General features: G+C 45.3%; 1 protein-coding gene across 1 annotated transcript in view; it reads right to left on the minus strand.

Moving 5' to 3' along the window:
* Positions 1 to 3,648: 3,648 nt before the first annotated feature.
* The window catches only part of LYPD6B (LY6/PLAUR domain containing 6B), a 45,703-nt gene continuing 27,134 nt past the window's right edge, over positions 3,649 to 22,217 (minus strand). Inside the window, exons 3-6 of the mRNA XM_040441377.1 lie at positions 8,458 to 8,619; positions 7,971 to 8,069; positions 6,462 to 6,592; positions 3,649 to 4,629 (exon numbers count right to left, since the gene is read on the minus strand). Coding sequence (XP_040297311.1) covers positions 4,462 to 4,629; positions 6,462 to 6,592; positions 7,971 to 8,069; positions 8,458 to 8,569 — 510 coding nt within the window. The 5' untranslated portion in view covers positions 8,570 to 8,619 and the 3' untranslated portion in view covers positions 3,649 to 4,461. The remainder of the gene's footprint in view (positions 4,630 to 6,461; positions 6,593 to 7,970; positions 8,070 to 8,457; positions 8,620 to 22,217) is intronic.

The following is a 22,217-nucleotide window of genomic DNA, read 5'->3' on the forward strand; positions in this document are numbered from 1 at the left end:
TTGATGAGGCCACTCCTTTTCTGCGAGGGGTTTAATACACAAGGACATGACTATCCATCGTACTTGCATCATACCAATTACTAAAATGGCAATAATCAATCTATAAGGGCTTATGCACACAAACGTATTTTCTTTCCGTATCCGTTTCCGGTTTTTCTGCGAACCGTATATGGAACCATTCATTTCAATGGGTCCGCAAAAAAAAAACTGAAGTTACTCCGTTCCGTGTGCATTCCGTTTCCGTATTTCCGTTTTGCAAAAAAATAGAACATGTCCTATTATTGTCCGCATTACGGACAAGGATAGTACCGTTCTATTAGGGGCCGGCTGTTGCGTAAAATACGGAATGTACACGGACGTCATCCGTATTTTTTGCGGACCGCAAAATACATATGGTCATGTGCATGAGGCCTAAGACTGATGTTTTCCTAGGAATGGAAGACAAATGACACCGTCCAGGAAATCTTACAGGGTATGTCCATCTTTAAAGGGAACCTGTCACCTCTACTCTGCTGTCCTCACCAAGAGCAGTCCAGTGACAAACCGGTCCGGCAGCGCTGTGAGAGAGATGAGTCTAATGAGACGCTGGTCTCCACCCTACTGCACTGTTACACATAGGAAATAAACCTGCCAGGCAATGGTAGGAGGCAGAGGAGGGCGGAGACAAGCGTCTCATTAGACTCATCTCTCTCACAGCGCTGTCCGTAATGTAAAAGTACTGAATACCAGCCCAGAAGTTAAGCAGGTCTGTCACTACACTATACTGTCCTCAGTGATGGCATTATAGTAGAGACGACAGGTTCCCTTTAAACACCCTTTTACATAGGATTATTGTTAATAAAAAGGTGATATTTGCTATTGCATTATGTTACTCATCTTGTACTGATCTGGTGCTACACCCTGTTTTAGGCTTCCGGCAAAATCTGAAAGAAATAGATATTAATAGCCGATATCTCCCACAAGCCTGTATTCTACTCAAGAGCTGTATTCACAATTCTGCAGGCTTCATATTATATATATATATTATATTCATATTATACTGCAGAGCTGCATTTACAGTTCTACAGGATTCAGAGGGCTGCTGGGTCAATGTCTGCACAGAGCACAGTCCAGTCTCTACTCTTGGCACATGCATCATAGGAGCACAGCCAAGTTTAGGTTTGATTGTCACAAGCTTGTTGATGGTTTCTACCAGCAACCAACAAGATTCTGAAAACAGGTCTGAACTAATATAATACTGGGTGAAACGCTGGCCATATCCATGAGATAATGACTGCAGTCGATCAGTCATCCATAGTATGAACAATCCCAACAGAAGGCTACTTTCACATATGCATTTTTGAGATCCGGCATAGGATCTGAAAACCACAGCAATAATACAACCGGCTGCATCTGTTCAGAACGGATCCAGTTGCATTATATCGAAAATGAACATGCCGGATCCGTCACTAAAACCATTTTAAGTCAATGGGCGCCAGATCCAGTGTCCGAAAAAAAACAACAAAAAAAAAAGAACTGATCCAGCACCATTGACTTACATGGTTTTTGGTGTCGGATCGGGCATGTTCATTTTTCCATGTCCGGTGCAAGGAACGCAACAAACCAGAATGGAATGCATTTTAGTGTACTCCGTTCCGGTTTGTTCAGTTTTTTATCCCCATTGACAATGAATGGTCACAAAACGGAAGTATTTTCCTCCAGTTTTAAGATCCTCTGCCGGATCTTAAAATCGGAAAGGAAAAAGCAGATGTGAAAGTAGCCTAAACTGGCTGACCAGGAGTCACTTTTACATAAAATGTGACTGCCACCTCCTTGGGCAAAATGGCACATGACTGGCAGAATACAGCTATACATGTTTAATCTTGGTCAAGAAGAGGTAACATTTTGAAATGTGACCAATGAGGCCGTGAAGCATGGCCGCCTTTACTCAAGATCAGTACAAGAGAAGTAACGCAATGTATTTGTAAGGTCAATATTCTATATACAGTAGATTAAGTGGACATGGCAGAGTTACACAGTAAGGGGTCTGTGGCCTGTAGCTGTCCAGGTGTTGTGAAACTACTACTCCCAACATGCCCCGACAACCAAAAGTTGCACATTTCTGCTATAAAGTGTGCAGGCCCTGGTGCCAGGAGGGAGGGCAAAGGCTCCTTAGTAACAAAAAATGACATCAGGATATCAAGTGGCGATATAAACGCGTGGGCCGCTCTCTCCCATTATGCAGATTAAAATGAATATGATTGTTAAGGATCAGGCACTGATGTTCACTGACATTTTGGGTCCGATAAGTGCATTTCTACAGGCACTACTGCTTACTGATATATAAAAAAAGAGTGCAATCAAAATGTGATGGGAAACTGTTGCTTTCGTCCAAAAACAGCGCCACCCCTGTCCACAGGATGTGAGTGGTATTGCAGCTCAACCCTGTTCAGGAACTGCTAGAACATGGGAAGTCTAGGTTAAAAACAAGTGAACAGGCTGGCAGAATTCTAAATGCAGCTTTGGATGTAACTTAAGAACAGTATAAGTGCTCATGCACACAACCCTTGGATGTTTTGCGGTCCACAAATTGCGGAACTGCAAAACACGTGAGCATTCTGTATTTTGTGCAACCGTGCTGCTGGCCCCTGATAGAACAGTCCTAACCTTGTCCGTAATGAGGACAATAATAGAACATGTTCTATTTTTTTACGGAAATGGAATGCATATGGAGTAATTTCAGTTTTTTGTGGCCCCATTGAAGTGAATGGTTCCGCAGGTGGGCCGCAAAAAAAGGAACGGACACGGAAAAATAAAAATAAAATCCCCTAAGACAGGGATCAGCAACCTCCGGCACGCCAGCTGTTCTGAAACTACAACTCCCACAATCCTCCTTTCACTCCTATGGTATTTACAAGAACCGCTGAGCAAGTGTGCATGCTGGGAGTTGTAGTTTCACAGCAGCTGGCGTGCTCAAAGTTGCTGATCCCTGGTATAAGAGAAGTAATGCTATTTCAATTTAAAGAGCATGTCCAGGATTAGAAACACAGGGGTGCAACCTGTCCATGGGGTGTAAGGGATACTGCAGCTCAGCCCCATTCACTTCAGGAGCTGCAATGCCAGACGCAACCAAGGATAGGAGTGGCGCTGTTTTAGAAGCAACCATACGGTTCTCTTTAAAAAAAAAAATTAACCAAGATAAAAAAAATAAAAAATAACTAAAAATTGTCCACCAGTTTCCTCCCCCCGAAAAAAAATTAAAATTCATAGGGGAGGCTGTTGCTTTGGAACAATCGCCTATTATTATCTCCTGGTTTTTGAAACCACTAAAATAGACAATCGTGTTAGGGTACTTTCACACTATCGGCAAGGAACTCCGGCAGGCTGTTCCGGCGGGTGAACAGCCTGTCGGATCTGTACTGCCGCTAGTGCACGCCTGCCCCCGGAATACCGCTCCGGCCCCATTGACTATAATAGGGGCGGGCCGGAGTTCTGGCAGCAGCACAGCAAGCATGCTGAGAGGTGGCCGGAATAAAACTACGACATGTGAAACTAGCCTTAGTTAAAGGAGCACTCTAGACAAAAATTATACACTATGCTATATCTAGTGCCGGCGTTCAAAGGACACCAGAGAACCGCTATCCGCAAAAAATATGGATAACGTCTGTGTTGCATCTACTGTAACAATGCCCATTCTTGTCCACCAAATGGAATATGTCATGTTCCATCTTTCTTGTGGGACTGCGGAACAGACATACGGATGTGGACTGCATTGCGGATCCATCGAAATGAAAGGGTCCACATCCAATCTGCAAAAAATGGGGGTCGAATGTGGACTAAAAATACGGTTGTGTGAATAGGGTCTAACACGGATACATTTTGCCTGGAGTGCTCCTTTAACATTTTAGATGACGGAGACACCACTGATGACATCGATCATTGGAATAATAAGAACCATGAGGTGATCCACTATAGAAGACGGGCATCAATCATCACAATAAATATAATAAAAAAAAACACAATTACCGTACACAAAATTATACAAAATTCTCTAAAATTGCATATTTTGATGCCAGTCCTCATTCGCTCCTGCATGTACACTCCCTTTTGCTACATAACATAGGCTGGAGCTTAACCGTCTCCGCTTTATCCTCCTAGGTCCGTGCTGGAAATGTTGCGGCCGACATTCGTCGTGGTGCATAATAAGTTGATTGCATAGGAACCACAATAACATGGCTGATTGTCCATATTTCCTGGGTCAGAATCCCAGGGGTTAACACATTCCCGTGAAAACACGGAAATCATTTCTGTCCGAAGGCGGCGCCTTTCGAAGGTCGGTTCGAGGTCATTCGACCAAAGTGTTACCTCCCGATCGTTCTGCCAATGAGAGGACTTCACCATCGTATCGGCATACGCCGCCCTCTGAGGAGTCGATGACTCCTGACTGCATGACTCCTGAATGACAGTATGAGCCCAATGATGCTAGAGGATCACCAGAATGAGTACGGCAGCTGCCACGGCAGGCGAGAAAGCCACCACCCTGTGGGCATCTGACTTCCGATGCGATCTCGTGAGGCTCAATACCGCGTTTGTGTGATTTGAGGGCACGTCCACGTTGCAGATCATCCCGTCACAGCAGGAAGTGCACTCCTGGAAGAAGGAAACACCATGTAAGTGGCAGGAAGAAGAAGAAGAGATCGCCATAGCCTTCTTCAAGGTACTGGAGGTAAGTGAGGGGAAGGGGCTGGACTAGAATGACTTCCAAATAGGAAAGAATATACACAAAGGGGGTCATTTATCAAACTGGTGTAAGGTAGAACTGGCTCAGTTGCCCATAGCAACCAATCAGATTCCACCTTTCATTTTCCAAAGGAGCTGTCAAAAATGAAAGGTGCAATCTGATTGGTTGCTATGGGCAACTAAGCCAATTCTACTTTACACCAGTGTGACAAATGACCCCCAAAATGTCCAGTTATCTGGCACCTGATAATCCAGAGCTGCAGCAGTAAAGGAATGGGACCGTCAGGAACGGAGCTTTCACTTCTTTACTTTTTTCACTAGTGAAATTCTTGTTTCGGAATGATTAGTGAATGGAAAGTCCTATAGTCCAGAATCACGGAGGTTGATGCTGAACTAAGGAGCTTCCCTCGAGTTCCCTGACTATATAAATTGTACTGTTTAAAGAACACTTAAAGGGGTAGCGCATGCAAATAGGCAGCGGGCCTTTATGGACAAGGCGGTCATGTGAGTACATCACGTGACCGCCGTGTCTATAACGCGGCATGGATGGCGTTTGGTGTGTCAGCAAGTGTTTCCGTGTTGTCTTGCTGCGCAGAGTGATTTCCTCACCTACTACAGGGGAGATTTATTAATACTGGCACACCACCAAAAGGGGGCGTCATTCTTCCTCACATGACCCAGGGTTAAAGGGGTTTTCCCACAGTGGACATCCACAGGATGGGCGATAAAGGTCTGGTCAATGGAGGCCCCAGATATCACGTTCTCAGGGAGGAGGCACACAAAGTCTATGGGGAACAGCCGAGTACCGTGCTCTACAGTGAATGGGGCGCCAGGGTCTACACCCGTCCACATTCAGTGAGGAACAACTGGGGGAACTCAGGACCACCATTCTAGTGATTAGTGGGGGTCCTAATGTTGAAATATCTGCCCCATCACTTATTATTTGGCAATTTATTGTTAACTGGCCGACCCCAAAAATGACCAGGGCTTTCCAAAGCTTTCCGATTGCTGGGGTCCGGTCAGTAGACCCCCTGCAATGAGCTGGTACTGGTCCACTTTACTGCAGGACGTGAAGTATTACAGAGGGCTTAAAAGGGTTTTCTGACATTTTACTACTGATGACCTATCCTCTGTATCTGTTCAGTGGGGTCCGACAGCCAGGACCCCCACCCATCAGCTGTTTGCGAAGGCAACCAGTGCTTGGTATTCACTTCAATGGGACTGAAAATTAGGAAAAGCTGGAGAAGGCCGCGGCGCTACTGTGAGCGCCACTAGCTTCTCGAACAGCTGATCGGCGGGGGTCCTGGGGGTCCCCCCCCCCCCGATCAGATACTGATAACCTATCCAGAGGATAGGTCATCAATAGTAAAATCTTGGAAAACCCCTTTAAGTCTCCATAGAAATGAATGGAGACACTTGACGCCGCTCATCCATTCCTATTGACTGGGACCCGTGGCAGTCCAGTGGAGCAGCAGTCACACTTCATCACTGTCGACTGAAGGAACTGGATTTAGATAGATAGATAGATAGATAGATAGATATAGGATGGATAGATATAGGATGGATAGAGAGATACGAGATAGATAGATATAAGATAGATAGATAGATAGATAGATAGATAGATAGATAGATAGATAGATAGATATAGGATAGATAGATAGATATAGGATAGATAGATATAGGATAGATAGATTAGGTCTATGGTGAGTGCAGCGTCCGTAGTCAGCATGGGACCTCCTTACCGTATGACCCGAGTCCCGATGATGACGACACCCCAGGTTGTGACATTCCTCTCTCGTCGCACACTTCTTAGTGACTGATTTACTTTTTCCGTGGCTGGTGAAGTGGTGAACTGTTTTACAGTAATGTGTATCTGCAACACAAGCGTAATAATGTAAGCTTAATACGCACATGACAAAGTAATCCAGCAACCAGACGAGACTTCTTGGCTGTTGTGGAAATTCATTGCATCCAGTAAAGTAGAACATGTTAAATAAAATAAAGTTGAGTTTTGTTTTTGGCCTTTTTGAAAAAAAAAAAAAGGTTTTGTTTGGAAGCTTTTATTCCACCATACAGTGAAATTCCTTCAATCCGGCATCCAATTCCAGAATTGCAATTATAATTGGAAGGGACCAATTTGAAGATTCCTCTTATTGCAAAAATACAGTTCTAGTCGTGTATTGTGTGTTAATATTTTATTTCGAATTTTCTTAAAGGGATATTACAGGATTTTAATATTAATGGCCTATTTTCAGGATAGGCTACTAATATCTGACAGACAGGGTTCCGACGACCTGCACCCCAGCCGATCACCTGTTTCAGAGCAGGAAGTCAGCGCTGGGACTGCCCAGCTCAGTCCATTGTCTAGTGGACGGACCTGATTACTATTCACTTCAATGGAAGCAGCGCTGCGGTAACCAACTCCATAGGTAATAAAATCCTGGAACACCCCTTTAAATGTACGGTTACATGTGGAGGGTCTGCTGTGGATTTTCTGCAGTCAATCTGGCAGAGATCTACTCCGGCAAAAAGTGCACCAAATTGTGACCATCTTCCTTTGGATTTGATTGCAGAAATTCTGCAGATTTGCATTGGATTTCACCCTCTGCGTGGCAAATAATATAAATTCTGCAGATTTTCTACATGCAATTCTTGCTGTATGCCACAACTATGACCCCAGAATTGCAAAAAATCCAGCAGTGCTGGATTTCTGGGTGGTTCTGGGGTCGTTGTAGCAGCACACATGCGACTTGCTCTGCGGCCCCATTTATTTGTGTGCTAGCACCGTTACAATGCAATCCTTAGCCACAACCCAAATCACCGTGTAGCCGAACCCTTATACCACATGCCCGTACCCCAAAACGTAAATTCAGTTTCATATACTTTTCTATAAAAATCCAATATTCAAGAATATAAAATAATCCAGTGTCAGTCAGATCCTATTTACGCTGGAGTGAAGAAATTTGACTGCGCTTTATTGAGGCGTTGTCCTTCCTACAACTGCCACTAGGGGGATGAAGCTCTTCTGCAATACCATATAGAACCAAGAGTGGCGCTGTTTCTGGGGGGAAAATGGCTGATCTTTTTTCCTAATCTGACACAACCACAATTCTAGAGTTTAAGTAGTCACCGGCCTGATCTCATTAATTTTATCTCTCTCTGCTTCCGGTATTTATATTAGCAAGAATATATATTAGAGAAGACAAGTAACTGCCTGAATACTGCACATGAGGGAGCGTGTGGTTACTTACTCGCTGGACACCACTTGTCTTCGGCCCAGCGGTTGCAGTTATAATTGTCAGTCGATTTCTCACATGTGAAGCATTTGAAGCTGTTAGGGAATGGGGTGGCTGCAAACAAACAAAACAGTCAGCTGAGACGATCTGCGTATGAATTACCCACTTATACAACACAATCACTAATTCATTGTACAATATGTATTCAGAGATCTATTTTTCAGATGCACAACATCAAATCCCTGCCTGGAGTTATGAGATAAAATTTCTGTCTGCAGCCACCACTAGGGGGAGCTCACCGACCACTGTTTTATTATTGAGAACAATTTATAAAATGTATGCAGTAAGAAAAGCTCCCCCTAATGGTGAATGTTACCAGCTACAATATTTAACTCTGCTGATTGCAGGGAGTTGGAAGTTAGCCATGGAATATTACATTAACCAAGGAATATAACACATATAGTCAAAGACCGCTTTAAAGGTAATACCGGATGGTACTTACGGTCCAAGGGAGGCCTCACATTATCGAAATTGACATTTCTGGCGCAAGCGCCCCCTTTAAATGTGATGAAGAAGTTGATGGTGCACAGAAAGAGTAGATGTGAGGTCATCATGGTGTCTCGTAGGATCGTGCACAGCTTGCCTGATTCCTGGACGGTTTTACCTACAAATGATAGAATATGACGTATAAGACCTCATCACAAAGATCTGCTCGTTATATTACGCAAAGATGAGTCTTACGGATACGCTTTAGAACATGTGACCCATCAAAGATTACGTGTATTATTAGATTACTAAAGAGGACCTGCCCCCTCTCCTGATATGTCTGTTTTAGTAACTTCTTGCATTTCCCATGTAATAACAATTCTGGAGCCTCTATTCTTATGACTCTATGTTGTGCCATTACTCTGTTATTCCTTTTGGAAGTCTATGAATGAATTGCAAGCAGTTTGCAATGAAGGTCCAGATGGGAGTTACCAGTCGGAGGGGTGTTCTTGCGCCACCTGACACTATCCAATCAGTGCTACCAGTGTCACTGTGCAGGGACACCCCCCCAAGTGATAACACCCCTGCTGGACCTTTATTGCAGACTGCTTGCAGGTCATTCATAACTTGTGCAAACGCTTGGACATGGGGTGGTGTAATACCGCCCTTAGGAACTCTGCTCAGATGAGATTTCTGCAGGCCATTTTCCCCCATTAGATATAACTGAAGCCCTGAGACATTTCTATTGTTCTCTCAGTTATCCTTTTAGAACTTTTTTTTTGTCCCAGCTTGTAGCTACACGACCAGCTTTACTGCGTTCCCAAACACGGAGGTCTAATGTTACCTCAAGTGATAGTAATGGACAGGTCAGGTACTTCAGGATGACAAACAGAAGATCTTCTGAGACGACCAACGACTTAAAGGGTTTGCCATTAGAAAATCCGTTCACAAGGAGCTAATCACAAATGGTCTTGCTCGTAAGTGGACACCAGTAATCAACTGTAAGGCAGTAAAGGGCTTAATATCCCCGAGAATGCGGCTAATTTATGACGAGGTGCGGGCCTCCTCCGGCAGTCTGTGCACCCACTTGCCACTCCTGCTTTAGGAAAAGTGACGAAAAAAAAACGGTACTTGCAACTGCCTTCAAAAGTTGCATTTGAAAAGCAGCAAACACGCAATTTGTGACTTTTTATCGCCACTTTTCTGGCGCAAACTAAGCGATAAATCTCCTCCTAAGTGTTCAGTTTTCCTGCAGTGCCACCACAGGGGAAATAAGGTACTACACCATGCTCATTCAAATCAATAGAATGTCTGTATAATGCAGAACAGGACAAGTCCTCCAGAGAGAGAAATGCTCTTTGTAATAGCTCTTCAATGTAGCTAAAAGATATCTAACCCTATATTAACTAAGAGTACCCTAATAGATTATATAAAACTGTGGGGTTTTTTTTTGTTTTTTTTTAAATAGACAACCCCTTAACTTGTGTTTGCAGGTAGGATATATAATAAATGCTATGTGCATCTTTGCATTTTTTTTTATTATCCTAGAACATAAATAATAAATTAAAAAAAAAGCAACTTTGCAAACAAAAAAATTCCTATCATTTTCTGTCTACAAATTTGTCTCCATGGAAACAGACTACAAAGAAGCCCTGTGCGTAGTCTGACTCTAGCCATACTCCCATTTTTGTAAGTACATGACAGTATGAAACATTATATAAACCCCTGAAACCAATGGTATAAATGATAAGATACGTCCCGGAGCTTGTTTGATTGCAGATTACTGTTGAGGAAGCAGGGTATAGACCGATCACAACTTCTATAGGAAAAGCTTATAGCTGAGAGCCTCACAAGAGCACGTATACAACACACCCAAAACGAGACCTGACCACAGAGCACACAGCAAACAGGAACCGGGTGAAGTGAGGGTAAACAGTAATATCATCGAGTACATGGAGATTATATCACTAAACCCTCACCCTCTGTTCTGGTAGGCTCTGTAATGTTCCGCCGCCTGTCTTCTGGGTCCTCGTGCCCCCTCTGTACCTGGTCAAGGGATCCGAAGCAACAGTTTTTACAGTAGACCAATCTGTCCAGTTAAAGGGGTTGCATGAAATTAGAAAAACATGTTAGTCCTGCCCAGTGAATAGGACTGAGCTGCAATACAAAACACAGTCCATGGACAAGAGGGGCGCCGTTTCGGGATGGAAGCATCCACGTTTTTCTAATTGCATACCACCCCTTTAAGGATGCTTGACGTAGGGAAAGGCAAAGTTGATCAGCTCGACTAATGAACCACTCGGTTAACTTATCAGCAGGGGGTGCCGAGAGTCGGACCCCCCACTGATCCGATATTGATGACCTGGCAGGGTATCAATATAAAAGTTTCGGAAAACCTTTTTTAAGATATTCCTCCCAGCTCCACCAGTCGATCAGGGGTGTTGTTTCATCGGGGAGTGGGCAATAAGCAGGGGGTCCGGCAGCGGCTTAGCTCCCACAAAAAAATGGGAAATAGGAAATGTAAAATCTAACACCAGGAGAGAGTCAGGGGACCCTAATGCTGGTTTAGCCAAAATGTATCTAATGCATATGGACCACCTTAAGAGTGACCTTAAAGGAGTTGTCCAGAATTTCACAATTGATGGCGTATTCACACCCTGACCGATTAGATGTTCTGCAGCAGCTCCGGCGCTGGAAGTATGCAGCTCCGAAGCAGTTCAGATACCAGAGCTGCTCAGGAACAGTGGAGTGGTTGGGGTGCGGGTTGCTGGACCCCCACCAATCAGATACTGATGGCCATCAATAGTCAATTCCTGGACTATCCCTTTAAGGTGGTAATTTGGTACCAGGATCATTGCAGTCTCTCAGTTCTATGAAAATACATTTGGAAAAAAAAAAAAATTGATCAGAGAAAGACAAAGTAAAAAATTAACCATATATTAAAATGTCAGCATTTCCTGGGCAGTAGGGGCTAAGGATTTCTGCCATAACACAGTCACTAAATGTGAATAGAAGCCTCAGCACAGGGGGAATAAAAAACATCCAAAAACACACTGCATGTCCCGACCTAATGCAAGTCTCCTCAACACAAAATGTGCATTGTCCTCAGCGGAACATAATGCGTCCTTACCAGGTTCTATTCACGTACAGCGTCTGTCACCATGACGGGCATTTGGCACAGCGGCTATTTATGTTGCTAACAAATGCACCAACTGGTCTGATATTTCTCGAGTTTCGCCGCAGTATCTGGTGTAACACTGACTACTTCCACATTCCTTCTCCGAGCAGCCGTTCGAGCATAGCCTGCCATTGTGCTGCCCATATATTCTTAGATTTTCTGCTTACTGAACCCAGACAGCAGATCTCAAACTAATAACCTGGGTGTTCTTGTTTGGTCAGCGGGAGTAATTTAGGAAACTCAACCCATGACACCTTGATACCGCGCCAGGTTAATCAGCGGATATCTCACAGGAATGCAGTGGCCGGTGGGATTCATAAAGAAAAAAAAAAATACAATAGTCGCCCTGCGGTCAACTATGTCCAAATGTATGAGAAGAATAGTCACGGACCAAAATCAGATGAGTTTACGAATGCATATTAGGAGCCCCCAACTTTATACACTGTACTAGTACAAGAGCCTAAAGAGGGTCCTATAGAGAATGACCGACTCCATCAGACCTCCGAAGGCAGAAGATATTCTACTTAGTCCAATTTCTTAAGACAGAAATGTGCCCTGGGCGGTTGTTACTTCCGTTTTCCTTTGGGGGTTCAACCAACATGCACGGCCCAGTAGGGGGCGACAACAAGCACAGGAGAAAGCTGTTATCAGAAGATATAGATGGCCTAACCTCAGGATAGGTCATCAATATCTGATCGGGGGGGGTCCAACTAACGATACCCCCGCCAATCAAATGTTTGAAGAGGCCACAACACTCAGGTAAAGCATGGCTTACCACAGTGCCATCATCACCGCTTACGAAGCACAGCACCATACAACATATAGTGGCTGTGGTTGGTATTGCATCCCATGCCCTTTCACTTGAATGGGACTGAACTGCACCTAGGACATAAGACCGATGAACGTGACATCACTGGCCTAGGGAGAGGCTGTGGCCTCTTCAAAAAGATGATTGGTGGGGGTGCCCGGAGTCGGACCCCCACCGATCAGATGCTCATGACCAGTCCTGAGGATAGGCCATCAATATTGAACTCCAGAACACCCCTTTAATTCTTGCTGCACCAAAAGGCCCCTCTGACACATAAGGAAACACAAGCATTAAACTGCCACATGTTAGGTTACGGGCCACAAATAATCCACTGATTTTAGTAGACACTGTAATACTTAAAGGGGTTATCCCATGACTACTGTAAAAAATGAAAATCAGACATCATATAGTACAGGGATGCTCAACCTGTGGCCCTCCAGCTGCTGCAAAACTACAACTCCCAGGATGCCCAGAAACCTACAGCTATCAGCCTACAGCAGAGCATGATGGGATTTGTAGTTTTACAACATCTGGAGGGCCGCAGATTGAGCATCCCTGATATAGTACATGATATTCTAACAAAGCTAGAACCAGCCCTGTACCTCACATGGATCCAGAGATCTCCACATTCATTGCTCTGCTAGATTAATATCAAGCTGGCAGCTCAGGGGAGTGTCTTTTCTACTGAAGATCAGGGGGCGTGTCTTTTCTACTGAAGATCAGGGGGCGTGTCTCAGTTCTCCCTATCACAGCTCAGGAGGCGTGTCTCAGTTCTACCTATCACAGCTCAGGAGGCAGTTGAAGGATGAAACTGAGCATGTGCGGTCTTCTCAGTGAGCAGGACAAAGAAATAAGAAAAAAAAACAAAAAAAAAACAGCAGGTGGCGCTGTACAGATATATTTTATTGGATAACTCAATGGCTATGCAAAATTTTTAATTACATGCAATTACAAAAGTATTCAGATCTAGGGGCTGGTTTGAAAACTGTAGAGTATTTTTCGTGGGACAACCCCTTTCATTTTTTATTTCTCATGCGGTGGTATTGCAGAGAAGCTGAACACTTACTGCCAGGTTTTGTCCCGCAGATTACAGCTGATCGCTTGGGGTCAAAGGACCCTTAGATTGTCCAAAGCGGAGAACCTCTTTATGTCAGGTCATTTGCCTCTGTACATGACTGTTCAGCTCCATGCAATGTTTCCCACGCGGCAGCTCTTATTCCATAAACGAGGATCCTCAACGTGAGATTCCACCTCACAGGAGATTTGAAGCCAAGAAAAATCATCCAAGCGAAGCTTCAATTGTTATTGTGGGGAGATGGTAATGAATTCCTGTGCCCTCTGTGAACACACCTTGCAGCGTCTTGGCACCATGCTGGGTACACGTCATGAAGATTACAGCGGTTGGAGGGACAAAACAATGGAGTTGGCAGGGGAAACCCAACTACACAATAGGAGAATGGCAGCCATGGATGAGTGGATGTCCAAACACTGATGGTCGTGGAGACATCGGCCCTGAGGGACACGAGTACTTCAGGGTTTGGGTTTGAACCTCATCTATGAGGAAATGGGGGTTGCCCAAATATTTCCTACACGTAGAAAAATTTTCAACTACACATCGCCAAATCTTGTGCGGTTAGGTGAGCGGGTGCAACTTTGCAACGTTTGGGACATATATTTCGCTATTAGTTAGCAATGCTATGCTGGAGCGTGTGCCGGATTATCAGAGTTTGCAGATGAATGGCGTTTTTATCTAACTATATGACTGCGTGTGTTCACATGGCGGATAGGCTGCAGATAGCGGTCAAAAAATCTGTTGCGTATTTTACCAAATCTCATCCACATGTAGCGGGGGAAAAAAATACCCAGCTGTTCCAAAACTACAACTCCCAGCATGCTCCATTCACTTCAGTGATAGGCCTCATGCACACGACCGTTGTTTTGGTCCGCATCTGAGCCGCAGTTTTTGGATGTGGACCCATTCACTTCAATGGGGCCGCAAAAGATGCGGACAGCACTCCGTGTGCTGTCCGCATCCATTTCTCCGTTCCGTGGTCCGCAAAAAAATATATAACCTGTCCTATTCTTTTCCGTTTTGCGGACAAGAATAGGCAGTTATATCAATGGCTGTCCGTGCCGTTCTGCAAATTGCGGTCGTGTGCATGAGGCTTTAGACCGGAAAGCAGCCCAGCAAATGTGCATGCTGGGAGTAGTAGTTTCACCATAGCTGCAGTGCCGGAGGTTGCTGATCCTTGATCGGCTTCATTTATTTCCCATGTGGATATTACCTACATTGCGTGTGACGTGTGATTTACCACATGCAAATCCACACTATAAGGTCTCCTGCCCACGACCGTATCCATTTTGTGATCCGCTAAATACAGATGCGGTTCGTGTACATCCCACAATTTTCGCGGGATCCACTGTAAAAAGGCCTGTTCTTGTCTGCAACACAGACAAGAATAGGACATGTTCTATCATTTGTGGTCTGGCTACACAGATGCGGACAGCACATGGGCGACATCCGTCTGCTGTCTGTTTTTTTTTTTGCGGACCCATAGAAATTAATGGGTTCGTGTGCGATCCGCAAAAGTGCACATTCCAAAAATACGGTTGTGTGCATGAGGAATGAAACAGAACCAGCTAAGTAGATGAGATTTTCAAACTGCCATGAACACGATGATTTTGAAATTCGCAGCATGTCAATTTGTTCATGCGGATTTTCAGTGCAGATTTCACCCTTTGCAACACAAAGGGTAAAATCTGGGACAAATCTGCGTCAGAATCCGCACGTAAGGCCTCATGCACACGACCGTTGTTCTGGTTCGCATCCGAGCAGCAGTTTTTTAGCATTTCTACAATGGGCCGCCTGTTCCGTTCTGCAAATTGCGGAAGGCACACGGGCGGCTTCCGTGTTTTGCGTATCCGCAATTTGCATGAGGCCTAAAACATGCAGATTTGGTGCTGAAACCTCCACAACTACACTGCCGTGTGCATTTGCCCTAAGGGTACGTTCACATGCGGCAAAATGCAAAACATCTGCAGCAGAAGTAACTGCATTAAACTGTTCACCTTTTTTCTTTCTTGCGGATTTCATTGCTGAAATGCTGCAGATTAGAAGCAGATTTCATTCTGTGCGTTGCAAAGGGTGAAATCTGCAATGGAAGCCTGCTGCCGAACATTGACATGAAGCAGATTTAAAATCCGCACCACAGGTCAATTTCCGCTGCAGATTGAGTGCATGCAAAATCTCATTCACTTGGTTGGTGCTGTACAACGCTGCGGATTTTCCGCACACAATTCTGCAATTCGCTATGTGTGAACGTACCAGAAAAATCTCATCTACAAGGAGCGGGAACTTTTCCGTGTGTAACCTCCCCTGCGGTGTGGATTGTGAAATCTGCAGCATCTCAAGTCTCACATTCTTTGCAGCGCATTGGGTGAAATCTGGGGCAAATCTGCAATGAAATCTGCATGCAACACATTTGGATTTTGCTGCGCATTTGTTGTGCATTTATTTGGAGATTTGCACATGCATGTACCCTTAAGGCCTCATGCACACGACCGTTGTTGTGTTCTGTTCCGCAAAATGGGGTTCCGTGATCCGTGATCCGTTTCCGTGTGTCTTCCTTTATTTTTGGAGGACCACCAGACATGAAGGAAAGTAAAAAAAAAATCTAAGACAGGTTTGCCATGCAAATGATAGGAAAAAAACGGACGCGGACGACAATCTTGTGTGCCTCCGTGTTTTTAAGCGGTCCCATTGACTTGAATGGGTCCGCAAACCGTTTTCCGCGAAAATAATAGGACAGGTTATATTTTTTTGACGGACTGGAACCACGGATCACGGACACGGATGACAAACGGTGCATTAGCCGAGCTTTCAACGGACCCATTGAAAGTCAATGGGTCCGCAGAAAATCACGAAAAACGGCACAACGGACACGGCATAAAACAACGGTCGTGTGCATGAGGCCTAAAGAGAAGAGGCCCCTACACTTGGACCGCCATCCTTGAAGGAAGCTGCTTACCTCTACCTACCTGGATCCTCGTACGCAGCAGCCTCTCCAACCACCACACCCTGTTCTCCTATCAAAGGTATCAGCCAGAGATCTCAGCTGAGCAAATACACCTCCGAACAGGAAACGTATTATCACTCCACAATTAATCAGCTCCCTGCACCTATTCTACTGTTCACAGGTCGTACGGGCGGCATAATGTGCGTGTTAATTCCACTTAAGCGCAATTCAAATGGTTGTCATAGTTTGTGCACTTAAAACGCTGATAATAGATTCGCATTATCTCATAAACCAGGCCCTTAAAGCGCTCACTGCAAAACAGAGCAAGCCGCTGCCTTAAAGGGGGTGTCCATCACCAACATTTTGGTCGAAATAAAAATTTACCATTCTGTGTCAATTTTTCATAAATCATTATAGAAGTCACAGTTGTGGTTTACTGATACAGAGCACCAAAGCCCCTGCATAGACATACAGTTAAATTAGAACATTGTGACTACTGCGTTCACCACCAGGGGGCGCTTACAAGCTTACCGTGTACTAGATATATATTGAATTTAAAGGGGCTGTCTGTGAACATTCAAAGTCTCAAATACTCATCTTCTCTCCCCCAATCGCCTAAAATAAAAAATTACGTTATACCCAACCCTCACTCCATTGGTCTGGTCCTCCTGACGCTGCTTGTTTGCACAGTGCAGTGCTGAGGACAGAGACTGGTTACAGCTGTCACATGCCATAGAGATATGTACGTCACGTGACCGCGGCAGCCAATCACTGACTTCAGCGATTAATTGGAGCAGCCGCATGCCATATACTTTTTCTTTTTCAATTTTTGCCAATTGGAGGGCTTGTTGGAGATTTTGACAACTCCTTTAATAAATAGTATGCAGTGAGCTCTCAAGCTCCCCCTAGTGGCGTAAGCATGCAATCAGAATTGTATTATTTCACTTTATTTCTCTTGATGTCTCTTGTAGTTTCATGCTTGCTTGATCATGGGATGGACCCTAAAACGTTGCACCTGCGTGCCATCACTCTTGATCTGCCTCCATCGTGTCTCCCTATGGATTGTCTTCATGCAAGTTGAAGCTTTGTTTACTTGGACTGGAATACGTTGCACTTTTCTGGTACAGAGATCTTATTCACTGTGTGCTAATGCTGTATGCCGGGTCATCTATAAGAGTTCTCATCTAGCAGTCCGTGCAACTGAAACTCAAATCTACGTCACTGTGTCCATGCTAATACTGATGACGCATCATCAGGATAGGTCATCAGTATCTGATTGGTGGAGTCTGAAACCCGCCCTCCCTGACGATCAGCTGTTTGAAGAGGCCGTGACCCATTCTGCGGCCAGTGATGTCGCGTTCATCGGTCACATGGCCGAGGGTGCAGCTTAGTCAAGTGAAAGAGGCTAAGATGCAATACCAAGCACCGCCACCAACCAATGGTCGGCGCTGTGCTTTGTGAGCAGTGAGGAGGCTGCAATGCTCCCGGGGAATGGCAGCCTTTTTAAACAGCTGCCCAAAGTCAGACCTCCACCGATCCTGAAGATAGGTCATCAGTATAAACACTCAGAAAGCCCCTTTAAAATGACCAACTACTGGATTTGCAACCAATAGAAATCTGTTTCATTGGTTGGAAAAATTTGTAAAAATTGTCTTGGTTGCTTCTCATTTCTGGACTCACCCCAACTCTGACTACAATTCTGTTAGCAGATGCCAGAAGACTAAACTAGCACCAAAAGCTCCTTTGATTCCTCTCCTGACTCTCCATATACATGCATGCTCAGTTTGGCAGAGTATGCATGTGTTGTCAAAAGGGAGAGTAGAGGCAGCTGCTGCCAGCGGCTTTTTTCCTGTGATAACATAGAATAGGGCATGTTGAAATCCAACAGCCCAATCCTTTTCCGCGACATCTGCTATTGGGGGAGAGTCAGGGATAGGGCTGCAGCTATCGACTATTGTTGTAATCAAGTATTCTACCGATTAATCCAATGATTAATCGAGTACTGTAATAACAAAAAACAAATCAGCTTCCCCCCATGCCATCAGGTTCCCCCCAGTGCCATCAGCTTCCCCCCATGCCATCAGGCTGCCCCCAGTGCCATCAGCTGCCCCCCCCCCCAGTGCCATCAGCTGCCCCCCCCCCCAGTGCCATCAGCTGCCCCCCCCCCCAGTGCCATCAGCTTCCCCCATGCCATCAGGCTGCCCCCAGTGCCATTAGCTGCCCCCCCCCCAGTGCCATCACCTGCCCCCCCAGTGCCATCAGCTGCCCCCCCCAGTGGCATCAGCTGGCCCCCCCAGTGCCATCAGCTGGCCCCCCCAGTGCCATCAGCTGGCCCCCCCAGTGCCATCAGCTGGCCCCCCCAGTGCCATCAGCTGGCCTCCCCCCAGTGCCATCAGCTGGCCTCCCCCCAGTGCCATCAGCTGGCCTCCCCCCAGTGCCATCAGCTGGCCTCCCCCCAGTGCCATCAGCTGGCCTCCCCCCAGTGCCATCAGCTGGCCTCCCCCCAGTGCCATCAGCTGGCCTCCCCCCAGTGCCACCAGCTGTCCCCCCACGACGGGGAGTTGCAGCGGCGGCTGTGTGGACATCAGAAATAACGTGGGTGCTGGGGAGCGAGGTAAGTATAACCTGTATGAGGGGCCCGGGCATTTTGGGGGCCATTATAGGGGTTGGATAACCCCTTTATCTAAGTGGATCCCCTCTCTCTGGGCATTCATGTGCTGACCCAAGTGAAGATACTCTTAACATGTTTTTAAGTACAATATAATAAAATATAGCATACAGAAAACTAATAAAATCCCATATATCCTCAGCAATCATAGTATTAATGTGCACCGTGAGGCCGGGCAACAGCCATTCTGTGGAGCGTTGCCAAGTCAAACACACAAGATAAAGCTAAATTATCAGAGTAATTACCAACTAATAACGAGTAAGTCAAGTTTCCCTCTGCAGATCTAATCTAGGAGCACGGTAATGGTACTGGTCCCATATATATACACATTATACGGGCTCCATATGAAGCACTCACTGTCTAGGGAATGACTTACACCTCATTGACAAGGGGAAGGGTAACATTCACTTGTCAAGTTATTCATTTATATTCATTTTCCAGGAGGAATAACAGAGGAACAGAACAACTAAGAAAAGATGCTGCAGAACTGAACGCCAGCATTTACTAAGACATATCCAGGGTCCCTCTGCGGTATAATATAACGATAAGAAATGGCCCCCGCAGAGATTTGACAGCGCCAGGAGGACGTTGCGTGCGTTTTTTGGAGTTAACAGGCGCACTTTGGGTTATCAGCTACAATAACCTGAGCTTTTGGAGAATCAATGATAATGTATCTAAATCCTACCTGAGTCACAGTATAATATACAGAGGGCTGAGCACTGGGCGTGAGCCCGCAGCGCTGGCGTCCATAGAGCGACGCAGGATTATCGGATTACCCGCGAACAATACTCGAGATTAGAAAAATAAACATTTCCATCGTCGCTTCATCGCTGATTACTTATCAAGCAAAGTCATCAGTTCATTATCTAGACTCCCCCTACGGAGGATTTATATCAGCAATGCTTACACGGTATGTCTGATGGGAGGCGCCTACAGAGGGGTCCGGGACTTCTGCAGTGGTGTACTGTAACAAGCCCTGCGTCTGGGGGTCCGTCACATGCAACATTTTAAACAGTGAAGGTTCCCATTCAAAGACAGCAAGCAGAAAACATGATGCTGATACCCTGCAGGGTCATGTAAGGCTAGCCACTGGCTGCAGCGGCGCATGTGACCTCGTCGGTGCCAGAAGTTTACATGCAGGGACTGAACAGAGCGGTGGGGAGAAGGCGAGTATGCTTCCCGTCACAGGACTGGCGGAGGGGTGAGGGGGGGTGAAATTGTCTGAGACGGGAAAAACCCCTTTAAGATACCTATATACCTTTAATTATCGTTGGCCAAACGAGCTTGCACGGCTATTCTTCCCGATTCTCCCATGTACATGCATGCTCCGTTAGGGTGGGCATGTGTGGTTTTCAATAGGGAGTGGATTTTGTTGCAGAATTTTCCACGGCTGAGAATCCGTTCCATTCACCATCCATGTGCTTGCTGTTCCATTTAGGCCTCATGCACACGACCGTTGTTTGCTTCCGCGTCCGTTCCACCGATTTTAGCGTTTCAGGTGCGGACCCATTAATTTCTATGGAGCAGTTGAAAATGCGGATAGTGCACCGCTTGCCATCCGCGTCCGTGGTTCCAGTCCGTCAAAAAAATATAACCTGTCCTATTTCTGCTGAAAACGGTTCGCAGACCCATTCAAGTTAATGGGACCGCTAAAAAACGCGGAGGCACACAAGATTGTCATCCGCGTCCGTTTTATTCCTATCATTTGCATGGCAAACCTGTCTTAGACTTTTTTTTACATTCCTTTATGTCTGGTGGTTCTCCAAAAATAAAGGAAGACACACGGAAACAAAAACGGATCACGGAACAACGGAACCCCATTTTGCGGAACGGAACACAACAACGGTTGTGTGCATGAGGCCTTAGGCTACATTCACACGACAGTTGTCTTCCTCTGCGCCCGTTCGTTTTTTTTTTTTGCTGATCGGGTGGTTACCCATGCATTTCTATGGAGCCGTTAAAATTGCGGTGTAGTCAACCATTTGTTTTCCGCATCCGCTGTCCGTGTTTCCCGTCCGCAAAAAAAGTATTGCATGTCCTATTCTTGTCCGCAATAAACGTTTTGCGGACCCATAGAAGTCAATGGGTCCGCAAAAAAAATGCGGATGACCAACGGAAGTCATCCGCATCAGGGTTTTTTTTTCCGGATGGTTGCTGGGAAACCTGTATATATTACATTTCAAGAATTACAGCCTTCAGGTTTTTTTTGCGGACCGCAAAAAAAAAATCTGAAGACACACGGAAACACAACCTTGCGGACAAACAGAACGGATGTGGATGTAAAAAAAAAAACAGGAACACGGATCCGCTATTTGCGGACCGCAAAAAACAACTGTCATGTGAATGTAGACTTAAGTGAATGGAACTGATTTTCAGTCGTGGTAAATTTAGCAAAAAAGAAAAATCTGCAGCGTGTGAAAGCACCCTTAGAAAACAAAAGGATTGGGTGATGAAATTCAACATGCCCGATCCTCCTTAGAGAACAAAAGGATCTTGCCCAGTCCCATCAAAATCAGCAGGTTCAGCCATCTTTCCTCTTATACACTGCGTGCAGAATTATTAGGCAAATGAGTATTTTGACCACATCATCCTCTTTATGCATGTTGTCTTACTCCAAGCTGTATAGGCTCGAAAGCCTACTACCAATTAAGCATATTAGGTGATGTGCATCTCTGTAATGAGAAGGGGTGTGGTCTAATGACATCAACACCCTATATTAGGTGTGCATAATTATTAGGCAACTTCCTTTCCTTTGGCAAAATGGGTCAAAAGAAGGACTTGACAGGCTCAGAAAAGTCAAAAATAGTGAGATATCTTGCAGAGGGATGCAGCACTCTTAAAATTGCAAAGCTTCTGAAGCGTGATCATCGAACAATCAAGCGTTTCATTCAAAATAGTCAACAGGGTCGCAAGAAGCGTGTGGCAAAACCAAGGCGCAAAATAACTGCCCATGAACTGAGAAAAGTCAAGCGTGCAGCTGCCAAGATGCCACTTGCCACCAGTTTGGCCATATTTCAGAGCTGCAACATCACTGGAGTGCCCAAAAGCACAAGGTGTGCAATACTCAGAGACATGGCCAAGGTAAGAAAGGCTGAAAGACGACCAC

Source organism: Bufo bufo, chromosome 7, assembly GCF_905171765.1.
Source record: "Bufo bufo chromosome 7, aBufBuf1.1, whole genome shotgun sequence".
Lineage (NCBI taxonomy): Eukaryota > Metazoa > Chordata > Amphibia > Anura > Bufonidae > Bufo > Bufo bufo.